This window comes from Cervus elaphus, chromosome 5, assembly GCF_910594005.1.
Source record: "Cervus elaphus chromosome 5, mCerEla1.1, whole genome shotgun sequence".
Classification (NCBI taxonomy): Eukaryota; Metazoa; Chordata; class Mammalia; order Artiodactyla; family Cervidae; genus Cervus; species Cervus elaphus.
Window position 1 is genome coordinate 122,143,182 of NC_057819.1, and position 22,289 is coordinate 122,165,470.

At 49.8% G+C, this 22,289-nt stretch overlaps 2 protein-coding genes across 3 annotated transcripts; both read right to left on the bottom strand.

The window, feature by feature from the left end:
* Positions 1 to 716: 716 nt before the first annotated feature.
* Positions 717 to 19,231, bottom strand: NARF (nuclear prelamin A recognition factor). 2 transcript variants are annotated; one of them, XM_043905115.1, is made up of 11 exons: positions 19,076 to 19,229; positions 18,070 to 18,150; positions 15,047 to 15,190; positions 12,622 to 12,754; positions 9,635 to 9,769; positions 5,694 to 5,812; positions 4,989 to 5,118; positions 4,734 to 4,797; positions 3,710 to 3,847; positions 3,279 to 3,436; positions 717 to 2,379 (listed from the first exon to the last, which is right to left on the bottom strand). In XM_043905115.1, exons 1-11 carry the CDS (start codon positions 19,100 to 19,102, stop codon positions 2,138 to 2,140), a joined length of 1,371 nt encoding a protein of 456 aa, XP_043761050.1. In that variant the 5' UTR covers positions 19,103 to 19,229; the 3' UTR covers positions 717 to 2,137. The 2 variants fall into 2 exon arrangements, with proteins under 2 accessions (XP_043761050.1, XP_043761051.1); XM_043905116.1 differs by lacking the exon at positions 18,070 to 18,150 and having other exon boundaries at positions 19,076 to 19,231.
* LOC122695349 (ubiquitin-like protein 5) lies at positions 10,568 to 11,265 on the bottom strand. The gene has a single exon (XM_043905123.1). The coding sequence runs from the start codon at positions 10,890 to 10,892 to the stop codon at positions 10,671 to 10,673; it is 222 nt and encodes a 73-aa protein (XP_043761058.1). The 5' UTR covers positions 10,893 to 11,265; the 3' UTR covers positions 10,568 to 10,670.
* Positions 19,232 to 22,289: the final 3,058 nt, after the last annotated feature.

A 22,289-nucleotide genomic window follows, 5' to 3' on the forward strand; every position in this document is an offset into this window, starting at 1 on the left:
GAGCAGTGCATGAACTCCAATCCTCACTCCAGCAGAGCTGCGAAGGAAGGACCCAGCATGTACCCAGGTTACAGCTGGCCCAAGCTCAGAGGCGAGGCAGAAATGGAACTGAGAAATCTGGATTCTGAGAAGTTGGTCCAGGGCAAGAGCACCAGACAGCAGCTACTTACCAGGATGGCCAACACACACACACACAGCTACCTGTGACACCAGAATTCAGGCAACAGCACTCCTGGAGGGCAGCTGCTGCGTGTGGTGCAAATCTGGACCTAGTCTATCCCCCTCCTCATGCCAGCACAGCATTGCTCACTAGCAGACAGCCCCTGCACCCCACCCTAGCCCGACTGTGGGGCTGCCTCTGACTGCTCGTATAATTTGAGTTATAATGAAGGAAAACAAACCCTTGTCCTACTTTCCTCTCACACAGCCATAACCAAAGGTGGTCCTGCGGTTAAGACCACATGTGAGAATACCCGGTCCCCTGGCCAAGGAGTGCCTTCGTTTTAGCCCGAAGAGGTGGCTTTTGAGGCAAGAAGAGCCCACTCCGACTCCTGGCATCCCCCGCCCACAGAAGGCTTCAGGCAAAGATGGCCCTCTGGGGCTGTGCTGGCTCCGAAAGCATGAGGGAGGTCGCCTGGGGGGTGCTGGTGAGGGAGGGCACACACAGCCCCAGACTGGGGAGTAAGTGTCTGGTTCACACACTCTCCACACTCAGACACTCCTCAAGTGTTTATTCCATAATCAGTTACTGCAGAGGAGAGAAACCCAATTGTACATAGGTTGAAAGCAAAAAATATACAATTTCACACAATATATCCAGTTTTTCAACCCCAATAGGCATACAGGTACAATACAACATAGAGTCAATGAAGGAAATCTAACAGTTCAGGCTTTATAAGCACTGAGGAATCCAAGAACGTCGCTGCCATCCATGTTAACAGAATTCAAGTGCTTTGAAGAACCAACTGGAGGCCTGTCCACAGATGTCTTTCGTTTCACAGGATGAGCCCTGATATGGAGTTTTGTGATTCTGTAATTTCCAATTCTTTGCTAGCCCTTTCTGTTTATAGGAAAACTGTTCTCTTCCATTTATCTTTAAGGCGAGCTCACACGAGCACTACATGCCAGGTTGGGGGGGTCCCGTCAGGAGCCATGTGGATAAGCCAGGCCCACAGTATGTGAGGATGATGGCGGGGGCGGGTGGGGAGAGGCAAGACCATCGAGAAGCTGCCTCATCTGAGGTTGGGGACAGAATGGCTGTCACCTGTCTGATCCCACCCAGAGAAGAACGAAGCAGGCGGACTCCTGACCACAGAGTCTGGCCTGAGCAGGTCAGCTGCCTCTCCCGTCCTTCCGTATGTTACACCTGTCACCCTTCGCAGGCCTCCCTCTGCCTCGAGGTGAGTTCACCTAAAGACTGAATGTGAAAGCATGAGTTTGGGGTATAAGCGGCCAGAGCCTGCCGGGCCCACAGTTAGACGGGCTGGTCCCAGGAGGCAGCTGCCACTGCACTCCGGCCACTGCGGCAGCGAGAAACACGGCCCACTGTTGCTAGAACTTTTTCTCTAGAGAAACTGAAAACCCAGATTCATATGAGCCCCCCAATTCCAAAAGGATGCAGTTTATTCACATTCTGGCAAAACCATTCTCAGGAATAAAAAACATGGTTTGTAAAAACAACAGCCAACTGGGAAGACCACAGACCATGGCCCACAACCCCCGCAGCCTGCCTGCTTCCTGTCATTGCCACATCAAATCTCTCTGGGGCATGTGAATCACAACTTCTGGGGTCTTAACTCTTCATAGGACACTTTTTGGATTTTTTTTTTTTAAGCCTGAAAGACAGTAGTCTGTCTCCATTCTTGTTCTTTGGAATATTTTAGTCTTAAAGGAAACTCAAATTGGGGCAACCCTTCTCTCCTGTTAAAATATTCCAATTACACACATATTACGAAGATAGCACCACATCGAACTGAGGGAGGGGGCTGCTGACAAATGGGGGTAGCAGAGGATTCTGAAAAACCAAAGTGGTAAAAGGAAAGCTGAGCTGTTTTCTTCAAGTGTCTCTGATACCCACACAGGGTAGCTCCTCCGTCCTCAGGCAGCTGATAGGCCCGCCTCCCAGTCTCCTCGATCTTCACCACTTGATGTCTCGGCTGTCAGTGGGCTGCCCTGGGCCCTGGTACGCAGTGTGCAGGGCTTCCTGGACACGGGGGGAGTCGGTGCCATCCAGCCACTCCTGGTACAACTCCTGCACGTGGGTGCTGGCCTCTGGGAGCTGCACGGGGATGTCAGCGTAGATGCCTTTCATCTTCTGCAACAAGGCCTTGTCTGTGCGCCCATCTGCGGTCTGGGCTTGGCCTCTGCCATTAAGGCATCCTGAAAAACACAGGGTGCTTACTCTTCCCCTGCTTTCATCTTAAAGGGGAGAAGGTTCTGGAATAGCAGAGCGATGATGGCAGTGTGCAGTGTCTTGTGGCCAAAGCTTGGGCCCCAAGACCCTGGGCACAGGCTCACAACCCCAGGTGCTTCCTATTCTCTCCTCTTTATACTACCCAGGAAATGTTTTTACCTAAAGTTGAAATTATTTGGCAACCTTTTAGAACTGGATGGCTATGCATGCCCATCTGGATTTCCAGTTTCTCTTAGAATTCATCAAAACCAGGAGAGCACAGAAAGTATTAATGAACAGCTAAATCACTGGTGTCTGCATAAAGCCTTAGTGTGTGAGTCCACATGTGGGCTGCATCAGGGAGAGACGGGGGCTGGGGATCCATGAACCACACAGGAGTCCAAACCCAAACCCAAACACCTCGGACTGAATGAAGAACATGCCTTCTACACACTAGTGCTGTACGTGTGTGCATGTGTGCTAAGTCGCTTCAGTCATGTCCAACTCTTTGTCACACTATGGTCTGTACCCCACCAGGCTCCTCTGTCCATGGGATTCTCTAGGCAAGAACACTGGAGTGGGGTGCCATGCCCTCCTCCAGGAGGATCTTCCTGACCCAGGGATTGAACCCGAGTCTCTCACGTCTCCTGCACTGGCAGGTGGGTTCTTTACCACTAGCGCCACCTGTGCTACTTATCCTCAAACACGTAGATGATGTGATTTCTAAGATAAAAATTCATTTAAAAGAACTTGCAGCAAATTTCCCAACCTCCCTACTCTTACCCCTTGGCAGCACCCAATGGTTACCCTCTGGCCCTCACATCTCACTCCTCATTTCCTACAGGGCTCAGAGGGGCCCAGCTCAGCCTGGCCTCTTGAGTCTTACCACCAGCACAGGCGAGAACTTCCACAAAGTGGTACGGGAACTTGCCCTTCTTCAGCTTTAGGACCACGTTCTGGATGTTTCGAAAGCCATAAGCTGCAGCAAAGCGCAAGAGGACCTCTCCGCTCTTCTCAAGGGTGACCTCCTGGAAGTCTTTGTTCCTATGAAATCAACAATACAAACTATGACCCACAGGGTCCTTCCTCTGTGGTCAGAGAACTATTTCTAAGTTAGGGATGTTAGCAAAATTAAGTCTCTGAGTAACACATCAAAGACCTTTCCATCTTGACTGGTGTGAACTCTATAAATAGGATCTCCCCTCTCAGACCTGTAGCTGGCTGTAGCGGGCGGGGGGTCCTATTATAGAGTTTACACCTGACAGGCAGTGCTGACCACACAGGCAGACGGACAGAGGCCGCCCCAGCCCCACACACCTCAGGGCCCGGTAGGTGACCTCCCCCACGTCCTCGTTGAACAGCTCCTTGGCCGCATGTCTGAAGATGTGTGCCAGGTACCCGTCAGAGCCGGCTCCATCATGGCGCCTCAGCTCCTCCTCCTTCACGTCACCAAACCTCACCAGGCAGGAAAAGAGGGCAAAAGTTAAATCCGACTCTCCAAGTTTTGTGATCCAAGGTCGTAAAACCCTTTGTAAGTACTTAGACTTAGGGCAAAAACCTCCTCTGTGCTGGAGTTCACTGGCCAACGTGAAGCCTGCAGGTGTGCCCACCACTGCCCAAGTGACTCCTCTGAGTGCGCAGGCATCAAGGCTCGACCCTGAGAACCTCACAACTCGGGGCATGAGAACTGGGCATCTGAGGGCCACACAAGAGAGCATGCCGCCATCTGTGGCCAGCCAGGAGGTGGCCTCTGGGTCTGCTTAGGCCCAAGCATGGGCTCTGGCTGTAAGGACACCAGCTGCTTGTTCTAAGGACTTCAGTCTGACTTCCACACCAGGGCCACATGTGGTCCTGACATCACTGCTTGGAGGACCTGCCCTGAGGCACAGGATGCAGCAGGAGTGTGGTTGGTGGTTGGGGCGACCACTGATGGCAGAAACCCAGGCTGTTGCTCTTGGGCAAATGGACCTCAGGGAGCCACTGTGTGGGGGTGCCGCCTCCATCCCCCGTGAGATTCTGCCTCTATCCCTCGGCAGGTCCAGGTGTGATGTCAGGAACATGTGAAGTTCAGAAAGGAGGGTGTTGGTGTCCACACCAGACCACAGGCTGAATGGCATCCACTCAGCATGGTACTGGCCATGTCCTATTCAGAGCCAAGGGGCTGTAGAGGGGCGACAAGGTAGCTCGCCACGCCAGGGGCCATACCACACCTATGCCTCAGCAGGGCAGGTGGCCTCATTATAAAGGAGGAAGGTCCTGGGATGAGACCCTGGTACAGATCACAAGGTCATACTGGAAGCCCCCAAGGGGCAAAAGTGCCCCTCCCTGCAGAAGCACTTACAGAGTGTCCAGGGCAGCATCTCTCACCGAGACGTCACTCTGCTCCATCATCTGAGCTATTTCACCTACAAGCAAAGAAGGAACATTAAGACGCCAGCAATGTCCCTGGGGACACGTGCGCCTTCTGCTTTGCCCTGAAGGAGGAAGCTTCGCTGTGTCTCCAGGGTGGGTGTGGCTGTCAGGCCCTCATCCTGGACACACAGCAGCCAGTGCACTGGCCTGCCTCCCAGCGGCCTTTCCCGAGGCCCGCCCTCACCTGAGGTCAGCACGCAGTCAGTGCCCCGGGAACCCCGAGAGGCCATGGGGACGTCTTCCTGAAGGGCCTCCAGCTTCTTGTCGTAGCACGGTGCCACAATGACATGGAAAATCTTGTCTGGGGACAGATTCTGTGTAGAAAGAGCAAACCCATGATGGGGGCCGTGCAGAAGGGAGAAGGCAGCCAGAACGGAGCGGGCCTGGTGCTTTCCTGGGTCCAAGCTCCACCCCCACAGACCAAATTCCTGAGCCGTGATGCCCCGAAGTCTACCCACAGTGTCACCGTGCTGCAGAACCACTGCCCAGACACTCACAGGGAGAGGCTCGCCACCTGTGTCCCCTGAACCAAGGGTACGATGATCAAACAAACATGGTGACCACAAGCTGCTGCTGGGCTGTAAATGAATGCACAGCCATCTCCCCACACTTTCCAGATGCTTCCCATGCAACCAGGCTGCCCCTCTCCATGTGCCCGGCTAAGCCAGAATCGCTGGCACCACTAGGAGCCGGCAGCTGAGTGACCGTCTTGGAGCCAGGTGTCTGGGCACCCCCTCTCTCATCAGGGCGTGGGCCCGAGACGCCCGTGCACATGCCTGGGGGAGCCTCCTCCACCCTCCCTGGCTCCCTGAGCTCCATCAGCACCGGTCCTCACACGGAAGCTTGTCACCTGAACTGAACGCTGCCCCTGGGGAAAAGGCCAGCTTACCTGCCGTCTGGCAAAGTAGTCCTTCACCAGGGACCCCATGATCTGCTGGGGAGACTTGGCAGTGCAGAGGTGGGGGGTGACGGGGTGACCCAGCACCCGCTCAGCATAGCGGACCCAGCCTGAGGAGGGAAGGGGCCCATGTCAGCTCCTCACAGCTGCCCCACCGGAGTAAAGCCAGGACACCTCATCTTCCGGCAGCCCCAGGCGTGCATGCCAGGCTCCCTCCATCAAGCCACCTCTCTTCAGAGGCTTGGCCATGGGAACCCCAGGGGCACGTGTCACAAGACTGGAGGGTGCTGGGGATGGGTGCCTCCCTCGGCCCCAGATCAGAGAGGACAGAGCAGGAGAAAGGGAGGAGTGGGGGTAGCAGGCTCCCCAAAATTGAGAACAAGCTTGGAGGAGCAGCTACAAGGCACTGTCGTGGGCAGCTTGGCTCCAGATACCCCCTGCCAGCTGCTGAGCCGCTCTCACAGCCGGGATGGGTGGCTGCAGCTCAGACAGGGGCCCACAGCCACCAGGCCCACAAGCTTATTTAACAGCCCAGTAACTGCCCACTTTTAGGACAATGAAATACGAGAAACCCACACCCCCTCAAGCAACACAATAAACAGCATCACCTGCAGTGTGCCCACGGCATGCCCAGCGTGGTGCGGAGCATCTCCCCTGAGCCGCTGACTCCCACCATGCCCTCTGAGTGCACCACTGCTGCCACGGTTCCCAGAGGGGACGCAGGATGGAGAGGCCAGTGGACCAGAGCCAGCAGCTCAACCTGCAGGGGCTAGAGCTTGCCCCCTTCTCCCTCTGGGTACGGTAATGAGTGTCTGGTGACAGAGTGGCATGTATACCACAGCATCATGAGAGGGGTGGGGAAGGTGAGGAAACCTAGAGACAAGTTGCCCACAAGATGCCCAGGGCAGTCCACCTCCCCATGCCCACTCCTGTATGGAGGAGCAGCAGGCACCAGCCAGACAACCTCATCTGAACTGAAACCACAGCCATCACCCGCTCGCCGGCCTGGGCACACGCAGGGCATGTCCATGGTCACCAGCAGAAGCCCCACAGAGAGATGCTGCTGCAGGATGGCTCCCCTTGTTCCCAGCCTCTGCATGTGTGCATGGAATGGTTCATGTTAAAACAGAAGACTAGGGAATTCCCCAGCTGTCCAGTGGTTAGAGCTCCCTGCTCTGACTGCCAGGGCCCTCAGTTCAATCCCTGGACAGGGAACTGTGTGGGATGGCCAAAATAAATAAATAAAAGGAAAAAGAAAAACGATCAAAGGCCGTGGAGCATTTGGGGGCCCGAGGCCCCTCCCACCACAGGTCTGGCTTTGTCAGGGCCTGTGTACCCTGGTCTCAGCGCCTGCACACGCGGCTCTCGGGCAGACCCCAGCTGCAGGTTGTGTGCCGCGAAGGCCTGGCACAAGGTCAGGCAGAACACAGGCTGGTAGAGGCAAGGGCCCTGGGGGACCTCCTGGCTTGCAAGAGAAGACGACCAAACAGGGATGAGGAGGGAGAACCAGGTCACAGGATCCACAGCACCTGGCACGAGACCGGAGTGGCAAGCACTTTCCCAATGGTACCCCTGATCAGAACTTGCTACCAGCACCAGCCGGGGGCCTGGTCAGCCCTGCTGGCTGCCCAGCTTTGTGGCAGCGTGGGGTGGACAGGGCACCCATGTCCTGCTCTGTCAGACCACCCACCTCTTCTCAGGGACCCTCTCTGAAGGCAGAGAAGAAACCTGCTCCAAGAAGTACCTAGTGCAAGGTGCCCACTCTATTCTCCTTGGATTGGAGAGATTACTTCCCACACTCCAGTTCAATGAGTGCTCCTGGCAGGTTCTCACAAAGCCCAAAGCCCTTGAGCACGTCCACTGCTGAGCAGCTCAATATGCCCTTGCCCACCCACTCCCACCAGGCAAAGGTGCACTGGTGAGGTGGCACTCCATTGGCTTGTGGGCAGCAAGGGCCCACCCAGATGTCCCTGTTCCAGCCAGGATGCGCTGCCCTCCAAGCAGTCTGAGGAAGCATTGCTGGGACACAGGGACCCTGCGTGCGGAAGCTGGTGAGTCAGTCCAGGGCCACCCACAGTCTGATTCTGCACACCAGGTCAGATCATCTGACCTTGATGCTGCTTTAATTTCTCTAAGTTGTCATAGGAAAGCAAAATGTCAGCGCCAAATCCTAGAAAAGGGTTAGTTTCGAAGCAGATCTCACCTCATCTCCCTGAATTTGAGAGGGGGCCTCGGGCCCCCTGAACAGCTGTAACCTGAACAGTTACAGCTTTGACTGGCTTAGCTATGAAGAGCTCCTGGAAGAGAAAGCCTTATCATCTGAGAGTCCTGAAGAGCTCAAGGAGGCCACTGAAAGCAAATGCCAGGCTGGTGGAGGAGGGACAATTGGTGTGCAGCAGCAACAGGTGGCCCACGTCTCCACCACGCTGCCCTCACTCCTTGGATAGAGGGCACGTGCTTTCTGCAAGAATCCACCACCTGCCTACTACCCACATCAGTGGTGCTAGTTCCTGCCAGGAGTGGAGGCGTCCGTTTAGGCTCCATCCAACAGGGCTCCCCACAAAAGGGATCCATCACTATCTGCTGGGACGGTGTCAGGACAGCATAGGAATCCCTGTGATCCTGCTGACTGGAAGGTGGATGGGAACTCTGGAACCACTGCTCCAGGGGCACAGGCTGAGCTTGGGTCATTTTATGCTGCCTCTTTCTTGGGTGGGAGGGACTGAGCCAGCTGAGTGTGCCACTGAGTGAGGGCCCTGCAAGAAGCCGGTGCTGGAACCCCAGAGGCAGGGGTTCCACTGCAAGGCCTCTAGGGAGCTGGGTGGTTTCCCGAGGCCTCAGCTGTGCAAACCTACTCTTAAGCAGCTGTGCAAACATCTACAAGGACATAAACACAAAGGTGAACACCATGGCCCAGCAAAGTGTGCATTTAGTCAGTTTATGTGACTGGATACAGTCACTGCCTGACATGCCTGGAGAACTGGGAGCATCCCCCTGGGGGTTATCTTTCCAGAAGGATAAGCCCCACCTGATGCTGAGCACCTCCTGCCAGCCTGTGGGCCACTGAAAAACATGCTCAGTTAATGAGTCGATCCATGTGCCTCTTAGACAGATGGCAAGTTTCCTCTCCATGGTTTTACAAGTGAATGGAAAGTATTTCCAAATTCTAAGCAACCATACATCAACATTCCATCTTATTAACTCATGACCCCAGTGACTGATGAGTGACATATAAAATGCTAGAAAAATTTGGAACCAGGAGGGATAAACTGAGATGAGAACTGTGAACAAAAACCCAAGATTAAGTAGACCACAACTCTCATAGACCTGATTTAGAAGTAATTTTTCACTAAATGTCACTTAATGTCACCAGTATAGCACTGCCTTCCTTCCCTTATGCATCATCTTTAGAATTTTCTTATTCCAAAACCTTCTATTTTTTCAGAATTAAAAAAACCTGTGATAAAATTTCTCTACTTCAGATATCAGGCTCTATATTATAACTAAAGATTTGTTTAAAAAGTGCTCCAAGATGGAATCTAGTATTAATGTAAAATAAATTTTTTTAAGTAATATTTTTTATCATGTAATTTCTACTTATGGGTGTTCATCATATTACCTATAACTGTTTGGATGTTTGAAATGCATCATACTTTGAAAAGAGATTTATTCTTAAACAGGATATGCCTGTCTCAAACTTCAGAAATATGGACAAATGAAGATAAGCAATTAATACTCAGCTGTTAGGTTTCCCCATTAAATCACCCAGAATTAATAAATATGTTGGTCGACATAAAACTACTCAAGGCCCAAACTCCTCTTCGAGACCCACTGCCCCTGACCTTGCCCACTGCCTAGGCCTGCGCCCAGACACAGACTGATGTGAAAGGGCGCGTCAGGCCTTGCAGGCCTGGCAGCAGCCCCGTGCTCACCGGGACAGGCAGAAGTCAGCATAGGTAACGCGGGCTCTTCCTCATTGTGCTGGCGGAATCGACGCACAAACTCTTTCTGACTCTCCAGGATGCTGAAATCTGCAGCAATGGTTGTATCGAAGACATAATGCACCCCTGTGGGGAAGAGAGGCGCGTTGGGCTCCACATCACAGAATGTGAGATGGACCCTCAGTTCGCCTCGAAGACAAACTGAAAGGGCAGACTCCACAGACACTGCTAGATGCCCAAGTGCAGGACTGTGCCCTTTGCTCTCTCAAACAACAGCACGTATCACTTTTCACAATAAAGCATATATTTTCCTGCTGCTTCTTTTCCCTTTACATCTATATTTACATAAACACCTTGCCATATTCCATATACAAATGAATGTAATTTTACAGGGTATTATTCTTCCAATTCACTGGCTAAATTAAACTCCAGTCTGTAACAGTCTTTGATAGCTCTAAATAAAATGAGTAAACTGGCTGAGCATAGCTTTATAATGGTCTTAATTAATTACTATGTTGATTTTTAACTTGTCTTTCTTTTTTTTTTTTTTTTTAATATTTATTGATTTGGCTGTGTCATGCCTTCAGTGTCATGCCGGATTTTTCTGTGGCAGCGCATGGACTTGCTAGTTGTGCTGCACCAGCTGAGTAGTTGCTGATCGAGGGCTCCAGGGCACATGGGCTTCAGCAGTTGCAGCACATGGGCTTAGTTACTCTGAGGCACATGGGGTCTTAATTCCCTGACCAGGGATCGATCCTGAGTCCCCTGCATTGCAAGGCGGATTCTTAACCACTGGACCACCAGGGAAATCCCTAACTTGTCTTCTTTTTAATAAATGTATGCTTCTTGGTTTTTAAACTACAGTTGATATACAGTATAAGGTACAGATGGGCAAAGTAGTGGTTCGCAATTTTTTTTTTTCAGCCTCTAAGTTTTTATTAACATGAGTTTCCAAAAACAAGCATCCATATTAGTGTGGGGAGTGAGGGTGGGAGAAGGGGGAAGGGCAGGAAGAGGGAATTCTGCTCTATTGGTAATAGAGCTCCAGGTTCATCCCATCGTGGATTTCATAGTCCCCCAGAGACACATGGTCCTTAAAAACCGTGTACCACTTCTTCAATATGATCTTGTTCCAACAGGTGCCAGTTTGGGCTGTGATCAGCTTCTTAAGGTCCCCGATGGTGTCATCCGTATTGCACTTAACGCGCACCTTCTTCCCCAAACAGTCGTTGCAAACAACCTCGATCATCCTGGCTCAAATAGCCTGGACGAAACAGACGCCACAACCTCCTCGCGCTGCTGCTGAGCCCAGGCCAGAGTCGCTGCTCGGTTCACAATTTTTTAAAGTTATGCTACAGTTATAGTTTATTATAAAATATTTGCTGTAGGGAATTCCCTGGTGGTCCAGTGGTTAGGGCTTGGCGTTTTCACTGCTGTTGCCCAGGTTTAATCCTTTGTCAGGGAATAAGATTCTGCAGGTCTCATGGCATGGCCCCCCAAAAATTTGTTTTTTTTTGCTATAATCCCTGTGTTGTACAATATATCCCTGTAGCTTATTTTATACCTAAAAGCTTGTACCTCTTAATCTACCACCTCTATCACATCCCTCCACTCTGCCCACTGGTAACCACTACTTTGTACTCTACATCTGTCTTTTTCTGTTTTGTTATATTCACGAGTTTGTTGTATTTTTCTTTAGATTCTACATGTAACAGATATTATACGGTATTTGTCTTTGTCTGTCCGACTTATTTCATTTGGTATCATACCCACCAAGTCCATTTATGTTGCTACAAATAAGTTCTAAATATTGGAAAATAAGCCTAAGACAAAAAATATACTTTAAATAATTACAGTAAAATAAACAGAGCAAATAATTTTAATATCTGCAACCAGTCTAAACCTTGATAGCAGTCATTCTTAAAAAGAAATATTATATCAAGTTAAAGAGTTACCTTAAAAAAAATCAGTTTCACTCTGGATACATTTTATTAACATATAACATCCAACTAGTCTTAAAAAATCCCCCACCCTCTCCAAAATAGGGCCTTTCACTATGAGAAGACAGAGCATTTTAAAACTTTGATCTCTGGTAACATTCAGCTAAGCTTAGGCTTTTTAAGAGTAAAAGCATGAAGGATGACTTAAGGAGTCCTCGTCTGCAGCTGCAGCTTCAGTTTTGGTTGTGGCACGCTGTGCACCAACAAACAGCTCTGCACGGAAAGCAACATGCAGCAGCGAGGCAGGCAGGCTGGTGCGAGGACATTTAGTCTATGTGTCACTTTATTGCTAATCCCGATGTGTTTACATCTTTAAAAAGCCATTGAGGAACAACAAAAACTCTTACTTGGCAAACGGCTTAAGTTTTCCTCTTCAGAGCCTACCTTCAGGACACTTTAAGTCAGGGGGAAGTGAGAGTGTGACCTGACAGACTAGCCAGAAGCATTCTTACCGCCCTTTATGAGGCAGTATTACTCTAGTACTCGTTCACATTTGAGTCCTCAGGTACTGAAATGACTAGCTTTCTCTCTTCACACAAAGGACACAGTCCATTCCCTTCCTGCTCTGCTCTTCAGAGTTTCCTGGCAAACCAGATGCCAATCATTGCAGACGTGATCCTCCATCTGGTAACTGTAACCCCTGTGAGCCAAGCAACTCGACACTGCTGGGCAAGTGTGGGTCCCACGTGTCCCCAGCTACATGCCTTAAGATGGTCATTTGCTGTCCCCAGAGGGGCCAGCACCAGCCCTAAGACAATACCCCATCTGCATGGCAAGGGGGTAAGTGACACCTGCCTACCATGTGTGGGTCAGAGGCATGGTCCTCTTACGTTCCACAAGACTCTCAAAGAAGTTCTTATCTATCCTGTGCCCTTGAAAATTGAACTCTAGAGATAAAAAGGGCAGATAAAAACTCAAGTTATAAATTTGAATTATACCAAATCTACTTGCTATAAATAATTTCAAAAGGCAGCTCACCGAGACTTTTGAGGAAACCACAGAGCCTTCTGGATGCATCAGTCACACTGAGGCTGAATTTAGCAGCAAAATAAGGCAAAGACTGAGGACACACTGACACTGCCAGCACCTTGTGCTTTGAGGTGTCACATTTCTAGGAGAAACAGAGAAGAACATTGTGTATGTGGTCATTACAAAAGGAGCGAAAGTAAGACACTTTTATGAAAAGTCTAGAACAGACAGACTGTAACAGATGCCCAGTGGAAAGACTAATAAAATACACAAGATACTGGCAAGCATAATTAAGGATAAAAGGAGAAAAAAAAATCAGAATGAAAGATGAGACATCCCAAGAGATTTTTTCACTTTTAAGAACAATATTAAATCAAAAATATTGAATATATACATCAATATTACATATAAAGGCAAATATCTTGATAAAATAGACACATTTAAAAGGAAAAATAAAAATTACATACACATAAATAACTGAAACGATCCATAACAATGACGTTAAATGAAAATGGGGCCCCAGGGTCTGTCCCCAAGAGGCCTCAAGCCCAGATCACTTAGTGGTAAATTTTAGCAAAATTTTAATTCCTAGATAATTCTCATCTTCTATGAACTCTTCTAATAAATACCAAACAAACAAATGTGAAACCAGCCTATCAACACCCTGAAACCAAAACCAGATGCTGGCAGTTCAAGAAATCCCTAGAAAAATATGAACAAACTGAGTTCAGAGGCGTTCTGACTCATCACAGACAGGCAGGATGCAACCTTGGGGAGCAGTGTGAGCGAGCATGTCGGGCATTAGAAAGTCAGCAGTGGGATCCCCTGACCTGGGGTCAGAGAGAAGATACAGGATTATCATGACGGAGGCTGTTCAGGTCAGACACCACCTGCACATTAGGAGAAGTGGAGACTGGGACAGCAGTGTTCAGTGGCCACCATCCACTGCTGTCTACCTGTGGACTGGCCACAGACAGGACAGTCTGGTCCTGTCCCCCTGCCCCTGCCTAGCAGCTCAGGTGAGACAATGCTGAGTCTGCCTGTCCCCTCTGGATGGGACCCCACCTTCACGTGATTCCTGGGAAGCCCACACCTGACAGGGCATCAGGGCACCAACCTGGTACACACTGACCTCCGGCTCCCTGACAAGCTCCTATGATGCCCAAGTCAGCCAGGCGCGGTTTCTGTGGTTTGTGACCAAGAGCATCCTAACGTAAATTTGGAAGCAGGAACGAGAGAGTACAAGTTTCAAATGCTAATGAAGAGGGTGGTCTGTCCCCAGCTTCAGCAGTCAGACTTGGCAATTGAAGTACTTCTGTATGACACCCTGTCCAGGGAATTTCAAGGGCTCACCCCTCACTTCATTCTCACTTAAATTTCACCTCCTCTAAGGGAGCTGATCTGTGACCAAGCAGGAATCAGCCTGAGCCCCAGAGCTCAGGAACCCCAGAGCCCCAGGACCAGCAGAGAAATAGGAACTGCTTTTTCCTGTGGCAGCCCTGAGTGACTGACTCAGCCAAACCCAGAACCTCTTCCATTCCTAAGCTTTCAGTTTCATAAAATAACTAAGAATTTCCTTTTTAGGCTAGTTTAACTTGGGTACCCATTTTCTATAGCTGATATGCTGATTGGTGTGAGCATCTACATCTCTTTAATAGTAAAAGACTGTAAAAATCTACTTAATGATAAAACTTCACCAGCATTCCCAGTGAAATCAGAAACAAGATGTTAGTAGTATTTCTACCACCAATGTAATTTCAGGTTGATTTAAAGGTCCCAGACCATACCACCAGAAAAAATAAAATGTATACAGATTGGAAAGAAAGAAATTTGTGATTTGCAGTCAGTACACCCAGAAAGCAACCCGGGCCTCATGTGGTACCTGCACTGCCACGTGGGCCAGAGCACCCAGCACTGTGTTCAGAGCCCGTACAAACACTTCCTGGAAAGCAGCTGTGAGGGCTGCTCACCAGGTCACACTGAGGGCAAACCAAGACATGCTTTTCGGCCTCATCTGCCTCCGTTTCTCCATCTTTCCCTTTCATCTGTCTTCCTGAGTGACTTCGGGTAGTTCCATCTGTACAGGGGTCTGCAGGAATGAGCTAATGGACTGTGGCCCTAACCTCTGAGAAAGCCCCAGAGACAGAGGAGCAGCAGCTCGGCCACCACGCCATCCCATGACCAAGCATGCGGAGGCCTCCCCCAAGCTAGGGGAGCCTGGCTGGTGGTGCCAGCCACAGCTGCTGCCCACATCAGTGAGGGAGTGTGACTGTGGGTGGGGTTTTATTGGCAGGGAGAGGCTGCGGAGAGGGTCAGCTATCACAGGGGACACAAGCCAGGGCCAAGATGCACTCCCCAAGTCCCAGGAGAGGCTTAAAGCCTCACCTTGACGTCCACCCACCTCTGGTGCCAGTGAGTGCCCGGGAGGCCATACCTTGTTAAGGTTCAGAACTTGGAAGAAGTCCTTGGCGTTCTGCTGGGAAACCTGGATTCCTTCCTCTGCAGACACACAGCTGTCACAGGCCAGGCAGTCACTCAGAAATATCTTGGCGTCAGCCAATTTATGGAATTCTCCCTTCTGTGAAAAAAAAGATGATGTTATGGCTTGATTCTTCAACAGAAACTCTTTAATACTTGCTTCTTTAGGAAAAGTAACAGCACAAGCATAATACAGAAAACTGCCACAAATTCTCCAAGGGTCCCATAGATGGCAATGTGTGGGGATTGGACTGGCACCATCAAATGCAGCTTCTCCTGCCCCCATATCTTTCCCTGCTGCCTCTGGGGGCTCCTGCGTGGGTCTGCTCTGTACGCCCCGATGAGCTTGCCTAGTCCTTGGACTCTCCTCAGAAGCCTCCCTGACAGGCTTAGAACTGGCATAACTCACTGCTGACCTGTAGGCATCAGGGTCGTCACGCCATCCAAGTCTGAGCTGGGACATTCAAACTCACATCTCAGTGACTCTGTTCCCCTGGACACCAAGATGACAAGCCTCGGCTGCGTCGTCTTCTCCTGGCTGCACCTGTGCCCACTCACTCCCTGCAGCCCACTCCCCAGGCTGAGGTCCACTAGAAGACAAGCCACACCTCTGCTGCTAGAGATCCCCTTCCCCATCACTCTCCCCACTCTAACTTCCAGTCACCCCGGCCCTCCTTGCTCTGAGTCTCCCTGAGGGAAACACTCCCTAGAGAGCCTGGTTCGCTCCTCAGACCCTCATGGACACCTGCCAGAACAGCTCTGAGCAACCCCTGGCACCTATGAGGTGGCTCTTTTCCCTGAAACGCAAGCTCTGAGGAAAGAACCTTGTCTCATGCCCTTCTGTTCTCTGACATCCCCTGTATACAGAAGGTGTCAATAAATATGTGGTGGATGAACATACGAATATTCTGAAGCCTATTAGAGCCCTTGCAACAAATTAATGAAGTCTCCTGACGGTTGGTTGTACACTGCTCTTTCAAACATGATTTGGTAAGCGAGGACTTGGGGGGTAGGGTGGCCCTCCTGTCCACAGCAGCGCCAAACAGGAGTGCACGCTGTCACCTCCCTCCTCCCCAGGTGCCTGTGTCACTGTGCAGTGCTCATTCTGGGACCTTGTTATGCTGCAGATGCTAATTCATGAGGTATGGATGGGAGGCAAGAGTCTGCCCTTCTAACAAGCCCTGAGGAGGGGCCAGAGCAGCTGCTCCAAGGGTCTGAAGCACGTGGCCTGGCACACAGCCGGCGTCTAATAGATGCGGTTGAGCTGCACTGAGAGTTCTGCCTCCGCTGCCCCTGTAGAGGTGCCCAGGACAACACTCTGAGCTGCCAGGGGAAGCAGGGCTTCCTCTCAGCCTACTAGCCACATGCCATGCTCATCCTCCTAGAGCCCCTCATGGGCCAGGTCTGGTTCCTTCCCACCTGTCACAGTCCTTCCTCTTTCTCTTGTTCCATCCTAATCATGGCATTTTCTACGGAAGCCTGTCCATCTCTCCAGTTAGCCACACTTCTCAGAGCAGTTATCAGGCCCCCACTCAACCCCTCCAATCTCTGCCTCTAGGGAATTCTCTCCCTCTCAATATCCAGTCTGATATCCTGCAAAGCTCATGTCCACGCAGCTCAAACTGCACTCTTCTCCCTGTGCTGCACCTCTTTCCTGCTTCTGCCACTCTGGCTGGTCCATCCAGGCCCACCACCCTCAGCCTCCCCAAGTAGCTTCCTTCCTATTCTTCTCCTACTCTAGCCAGCTTAAGCCACCAGCCCTAAGACATGAGTCCTATTTGTCTCCTTACATTTCACACCTTCCCTGTGCCTGGTGAGCCTTCACCCCATTCCTGCACCCACCCCCCTCAGGTCTCACCACCCCTTAGGACCCACTCCAGTAGCCACCTTCCTGATCTGTTCATCCTATCAGGGCATCCGCCCACTGTGCTGGAGGAGTGCCCACTTAAGCTATGAACACACATTATCTCCCAGCCACCATGGCTCTTGGAGAGAAGTAACCCAACTCCCCATGTCACTGATAAGGAAATTGAGGCTCCCAGGGTGAGATGTCTGTCCAAGGCAGTGCGGACAAAGGGCAGGCATGGGAGGCCCTGGGCCGGCTGCTCTGGGGCGGCAGAGCCCTCGGTGCTTCCTGCCTCTCTTCTGCCTCAGTGTCCCGGGTGCTTGTCTTATCCCCTGCTGCTCACCAAGCCCTAGTCACCAGAGCACAGAGCAGAGCTGGTACAGGAGAGGACCAGACCAACGCCTGTCTGACTCAATGTTGCATTAGGACTACTAGACTCAAGGAGACACCTGCTGCTTGCTTCTCCAATGTTGCCAATTCTCCTTTTCTAAAACTGGGACCAGAACTTTTTAAGGGAAGAAGGAACCTTAACCTCCCAGCACTGCGTCCTCCTCTATAAAATGAAGACAACTGTAGGGCTTACCTGAAATGCTCATTCTAGGCACAGCATGAGATCACATGTATAAAGCACTTTCTCGACTGCCTAGCTCAGGATATGTATCCAATAAATGTAAACCATCACTACTAGCTAAGAAAAACTTAACTCAAGAACTGAGAGAAGAAACCATTAGAAAAATAAAACTTACAGAATCATGAAACCCAAATTATTTTATAAATTCCTACCTAAAGCCCTATCTTTTCACTAAAAAACAAAAACCAAAACCAAAACCCAGCAGTTTAAATGTTACAAAACTATTTCTAAAAAAACAGCCAAGGATGACATTTTGACTTGTTCCTAACATGGTATGCTTTGGCTTGGTGTATTCTGAGAAGACATGTTCTTACCTTGAAGATTGTGTGCCTCCAACTGACCTGCATGTTTGGCCTCTGGCATGGTTTTTTTAGCCCCTTCATTTCTTGATTATTTTTTTTCTTGAAGCAATGATGTACCTGGTAACATGAGCCCCCAAAGAGGAGAAAAACAGCAGTAGCTGTTTACTCCAGGTTGACACAAAAACTGAAAAACTACTTGCCTCTCCATTCTCCTGGGCTGGACTTGGTACATCGACTGATGCATTCTCTTGGTCATCGGTTTTTGTTTTTTTACTACATTCCTTGAAAAGGCAAAGGCACATATAAAAGAACAACTTTTAATCTAATTAAGAAAACTGTATATACTAGCTGATGAATTCATTTCATATCTAGAAACCTTTTCTACAGAAATAGAAGCACTTATAATTGCGGACACACAAACACACCCATACACATCTCTATCTGCACTGTTTGCAGGAAATGGAAACTAGAAGCAATGTGGTCTCTCATGACAGGTAAATTGGTGCCCGACCACCTGGACGCGTCTATATTTAAAATACAACAAATTAGGACTGTGTGTACTGCTCAAAAAATGTATCTCTTGTATAATACTAAGTGAAAGAAAGAGAAAGTGATCGAACAATATTTATGATAGGATCGAATTTTGAAAAAAACAGAGAAGTCCCTGTGCATTACAGCGTAGAAACAAGTGGATAAGGCTTTCACAGTTACTATGGTTACTCAGGTGGCAGGAGGTCCAGCCTCCGTTTCCTTTTTGCACTTCTGTATCGTTTTCGTTACTGTCAAACATGAAAGTTTTTTGGTGGCATAAAATCCCTTAAAATTACTTTTGATCACCGTGTCCCTCATTCACACCAAGGACGGTGTCTGCAACGACTGCGGACTGGTAGCTGATGTTGCTAGGCTTTTGTGGCAGCTTTTGGCTTCTAAGGTACTTTGAAAGGGTATATCTGCGCCCCGACATCACGGCCGCCTCCGGGACACGGGAACAGGAACCGGACGCGTTGGTGGCCCACCCTCAGCTGCCGCCACCCCCGGAAAACTCGAGCTGCGGGCCAGCGCCCAGAGGTTCTGACAGGGAGGCAGAGGCGCTCGGAGCTGCCAAGCTCCCGACACCCCCGAGGCTCCGGGCTCCGCGAGCTCAGGCTCCTCCGCTCCCCGGGCCCTGCCCCCAACCCGGCCCCGGACCAAAAGGGCGGAGCCCACCTTCCGCGTGCAGTGCTCACACTTCATCTGGAGCCAGGCGGGCAGGTCTGGGTGCGCAGCCTGAGGAGAGCACCGGGAGACGCGGTCACCGCCGCCTGCCGCCCTTTGTTGTCGTCGCTCCAGTGCTGCCCTACCCCTAGTGGCTCGGCTCGACCAATGAAAGCTCTGGGAGCGGATGCGCTACAACCCTGAACCAATAGGAGCGCAGAGAGAGCGGTGCGGCTCCACGCTACTGGGCTATGCCTAGGCCAATGAGAACGAGGGAAAGGGGCAAATCGGGACCTAGAGCCAGTCGGAGCGCGCAGGGGTGGAGCTTGGCCCGCCCCGTCGGGACCTTGCGGAGGCCGTGGCCGATTCTCCCTTGGGTTTCCGCGGCGTGTGAATCTGGCTGTGGCTCTGAGTGGCCTAGCTGACGGACCCTAAGGGGGCGGGCCGAGATCGTTACCAGGACGTTCTGGTGCGTCAGCTCAGCGCCAGACCCGCGCCACCTTCCAGGTTTAGACTGGTAGAGACGGCGCCGCCCTGGTCCGCCGCCATTTCCGCCCCGAGGCGCGTCACGTATGTCCGGCGCGGAGGCAGTGCGCACGCGCGGCGGATCGGGAGCACGTGGCGCCGTCGGGAGCGGGTGGCGCCGTCGGGAGCGCGAGGAAGGTGTGAAGCGTAGGTCGCCGAACCTGCGTCCTTCCGCTGCCGCTAGCAAATCAAGGTGGATACGGGACCAAATGATGACGTTAACCTTTGTCCCCTGGCAACATTTTATGTAGTTAGTGCATGGTCATCCCAGCACCATCGGAAATGAGAACTGCGCCTGGAAAATAAAGCACTAGGGTGTGTCCATCAAAAACCAAGAAGTTAACGGGAATCTCAGGAATGGGCATTTCTTTCTCCTCACCTGGGGGTGGGGGGGTGGTCACAGGTCAGCAAAACATTCGAGGGTATTCCAAGTCCCCAAACCTTAAAATACTTCCCTTTAAAACTTTTTTTTTTTTTTAATTATAGTTTTTGGTGCATACCACTCTTTTACAACTTGCTGTCAGTTAAATTCAGGAGGTCCTAGCTGGCTGCCAGATTAATACATTATTCAAATATGTCAGCACCTCCTCTTGGAAAACATTTTCAAGGGACTTCCATGGTGGTTCGGGTGGTTAAGAATCTGTCTTGTAGTGCAGTGGGTGCTGGCTCCATCCTTGGTCAGGGAACTAAGCCCAAGTGCCCCAACTACTGAAGCCCATGCACCACAACTGGTAAGTCTGTGTGACTCAAGGAAAGATCCTGGATGCCACAACTAATACCCAAGGCAGCCAAATTAATTACTTAAAAAAGAAAACATTTTCAATTAGCAACTTAAAAGAATTCAGGTTGTCACTTATATTTTGTAAATGTTCTAAAAGTATAATGCAAAATCATTATGTGTGGAAAAGGCAAGTTACAATTCTTTAATTTCATCAAGGGGTTTCCCAGGTGGCTCAGATGGTAAAGAATCCACCTGCTATGCAGGAGACCCCAGGGTTCTATCACTGGGTTGGCAGGATCCCCTGGAGAAGGGGAACAAAGTGAAAGTCAATCAGTCTTGTCCGACTCTTTGTGACACCATGGATTATACACAATCCATGGGAGTCTCCAGGCCAAAATACTGGAGTGGGTAGCCTTTCCCTTATCCAGCAGATCTTCCTGACCCAGGAATCGAACCGGGGTCTCCTACATTGCACGCAGATTCTTTACCAACTGAGCTATCTGTTCCATGAACAGAGAAGCCTGGTGGGCTGTGTGTAGTTAGTGTCCAGGTTTCCCCAAAGGTCTGTTCATTTTAGTTTCAATCTGGATCTGAATAAGGTTCATTGTTTCATTAGTCTGTATTTCAATTGGTTTGTGTGTTTCTTTCTCTTACAAAAATTTTGTTTCTAAAAATAAAATTAGTCTCACTTAGTTAAATATTATATAGGGAGTTCCCAGTTCTAAAGTTTTGGGGGTTTGTTTGTTAAATCTTCAGGTTCCATTCACATACCCCTCTCTCTCCTTGCATATCATTGTTAAAAAATCAGGTTGCTCCATGGACGGAGGAGCCTGGTAGGCTACAGTCCATGGGATCACAAAGTCTACACGATTGAGCAATTTCACTTCTCAAATTGTTTGACTGCAGGGTTTTCAGCAATTGCTGACTGCATCCATGTGGAGTTCTTTAGCATACTCTTTATTTATTTATTTATTTATTTTTCATACTCTTGTTCTGAATTTTCAGTAAAGCATAGCAGGATCTTAGTTCCTGGACCAGGATCAAACTTGTATCACCTTTATTGGGAGCGCAGAGTCTCAACCATTGGACTGCCAGGGAAATCCCAGGGAAAGACTACTTCCTAGGTGGTGGTGTGAAATCCCTCAGGCAGTTCTAGTGCCTGTCCTTTTGTGATGTTAATTTGCAACCATTGATGAGATGGCCTGGTTTCATTAAGTTGATGTTTTAATCCTACCATTTCTTCATTTCTTAGCAGGACTGCTTCCATAATGAGAAATTTATCTTACTCACTATTTGGTTATTCTGTTGAATTCTTCTGACAACACTAATAGTTTCTTTCCTTTTCAATACATTTCCTTGTACATTTCTACTTTAGACCTGACCTCAATATCACTGGAGGCACTTTACTACAAAACCACTTAATGGGTTGCCGGGAAAGGTGGGGGATACTGGGTGCAGCTGGCCAGTGTGTACTGTAAGAGCTGAACACTGGAGAAACCCTGTGCACTGTGGATCCAGGACAACAGAACCAGACCGAGAAGAGAAACTCTTCCTCTTGAAGTGTCTCCCGCACCTTCCATTGACAAACCTTAACATCATGCCAGAGAGCACAGAAAAAAAAAGGGGGGGCTCAGATGCATTTTCATAGAACAGGCAATGCAGTTTGAATTTAAAACAAAGATGTATTGATAACTGGTAAAATGTATAGATTTTATTCACTCAGTCCCCTATTTATGGATTTTGTATTTATTTCCAGTCTTTTGCTCTTAGCTATATTCAGCAGGATTTTAATCAAATCAGACATCATTTGTTCTCTCATTTAACATTAACAGAAAGCCAGTGTAGGCTTCATTTTTAAATGGCTTGTACTCTGGTACAAAAGGTTAAGTTATGTCAAGGACTGTAATGCAAAGTGGAATTTTCTGGATATCAATTCAGTTCTCCCTAAATTCTAAGGAATTAAGATCACAAGCAGGAGGA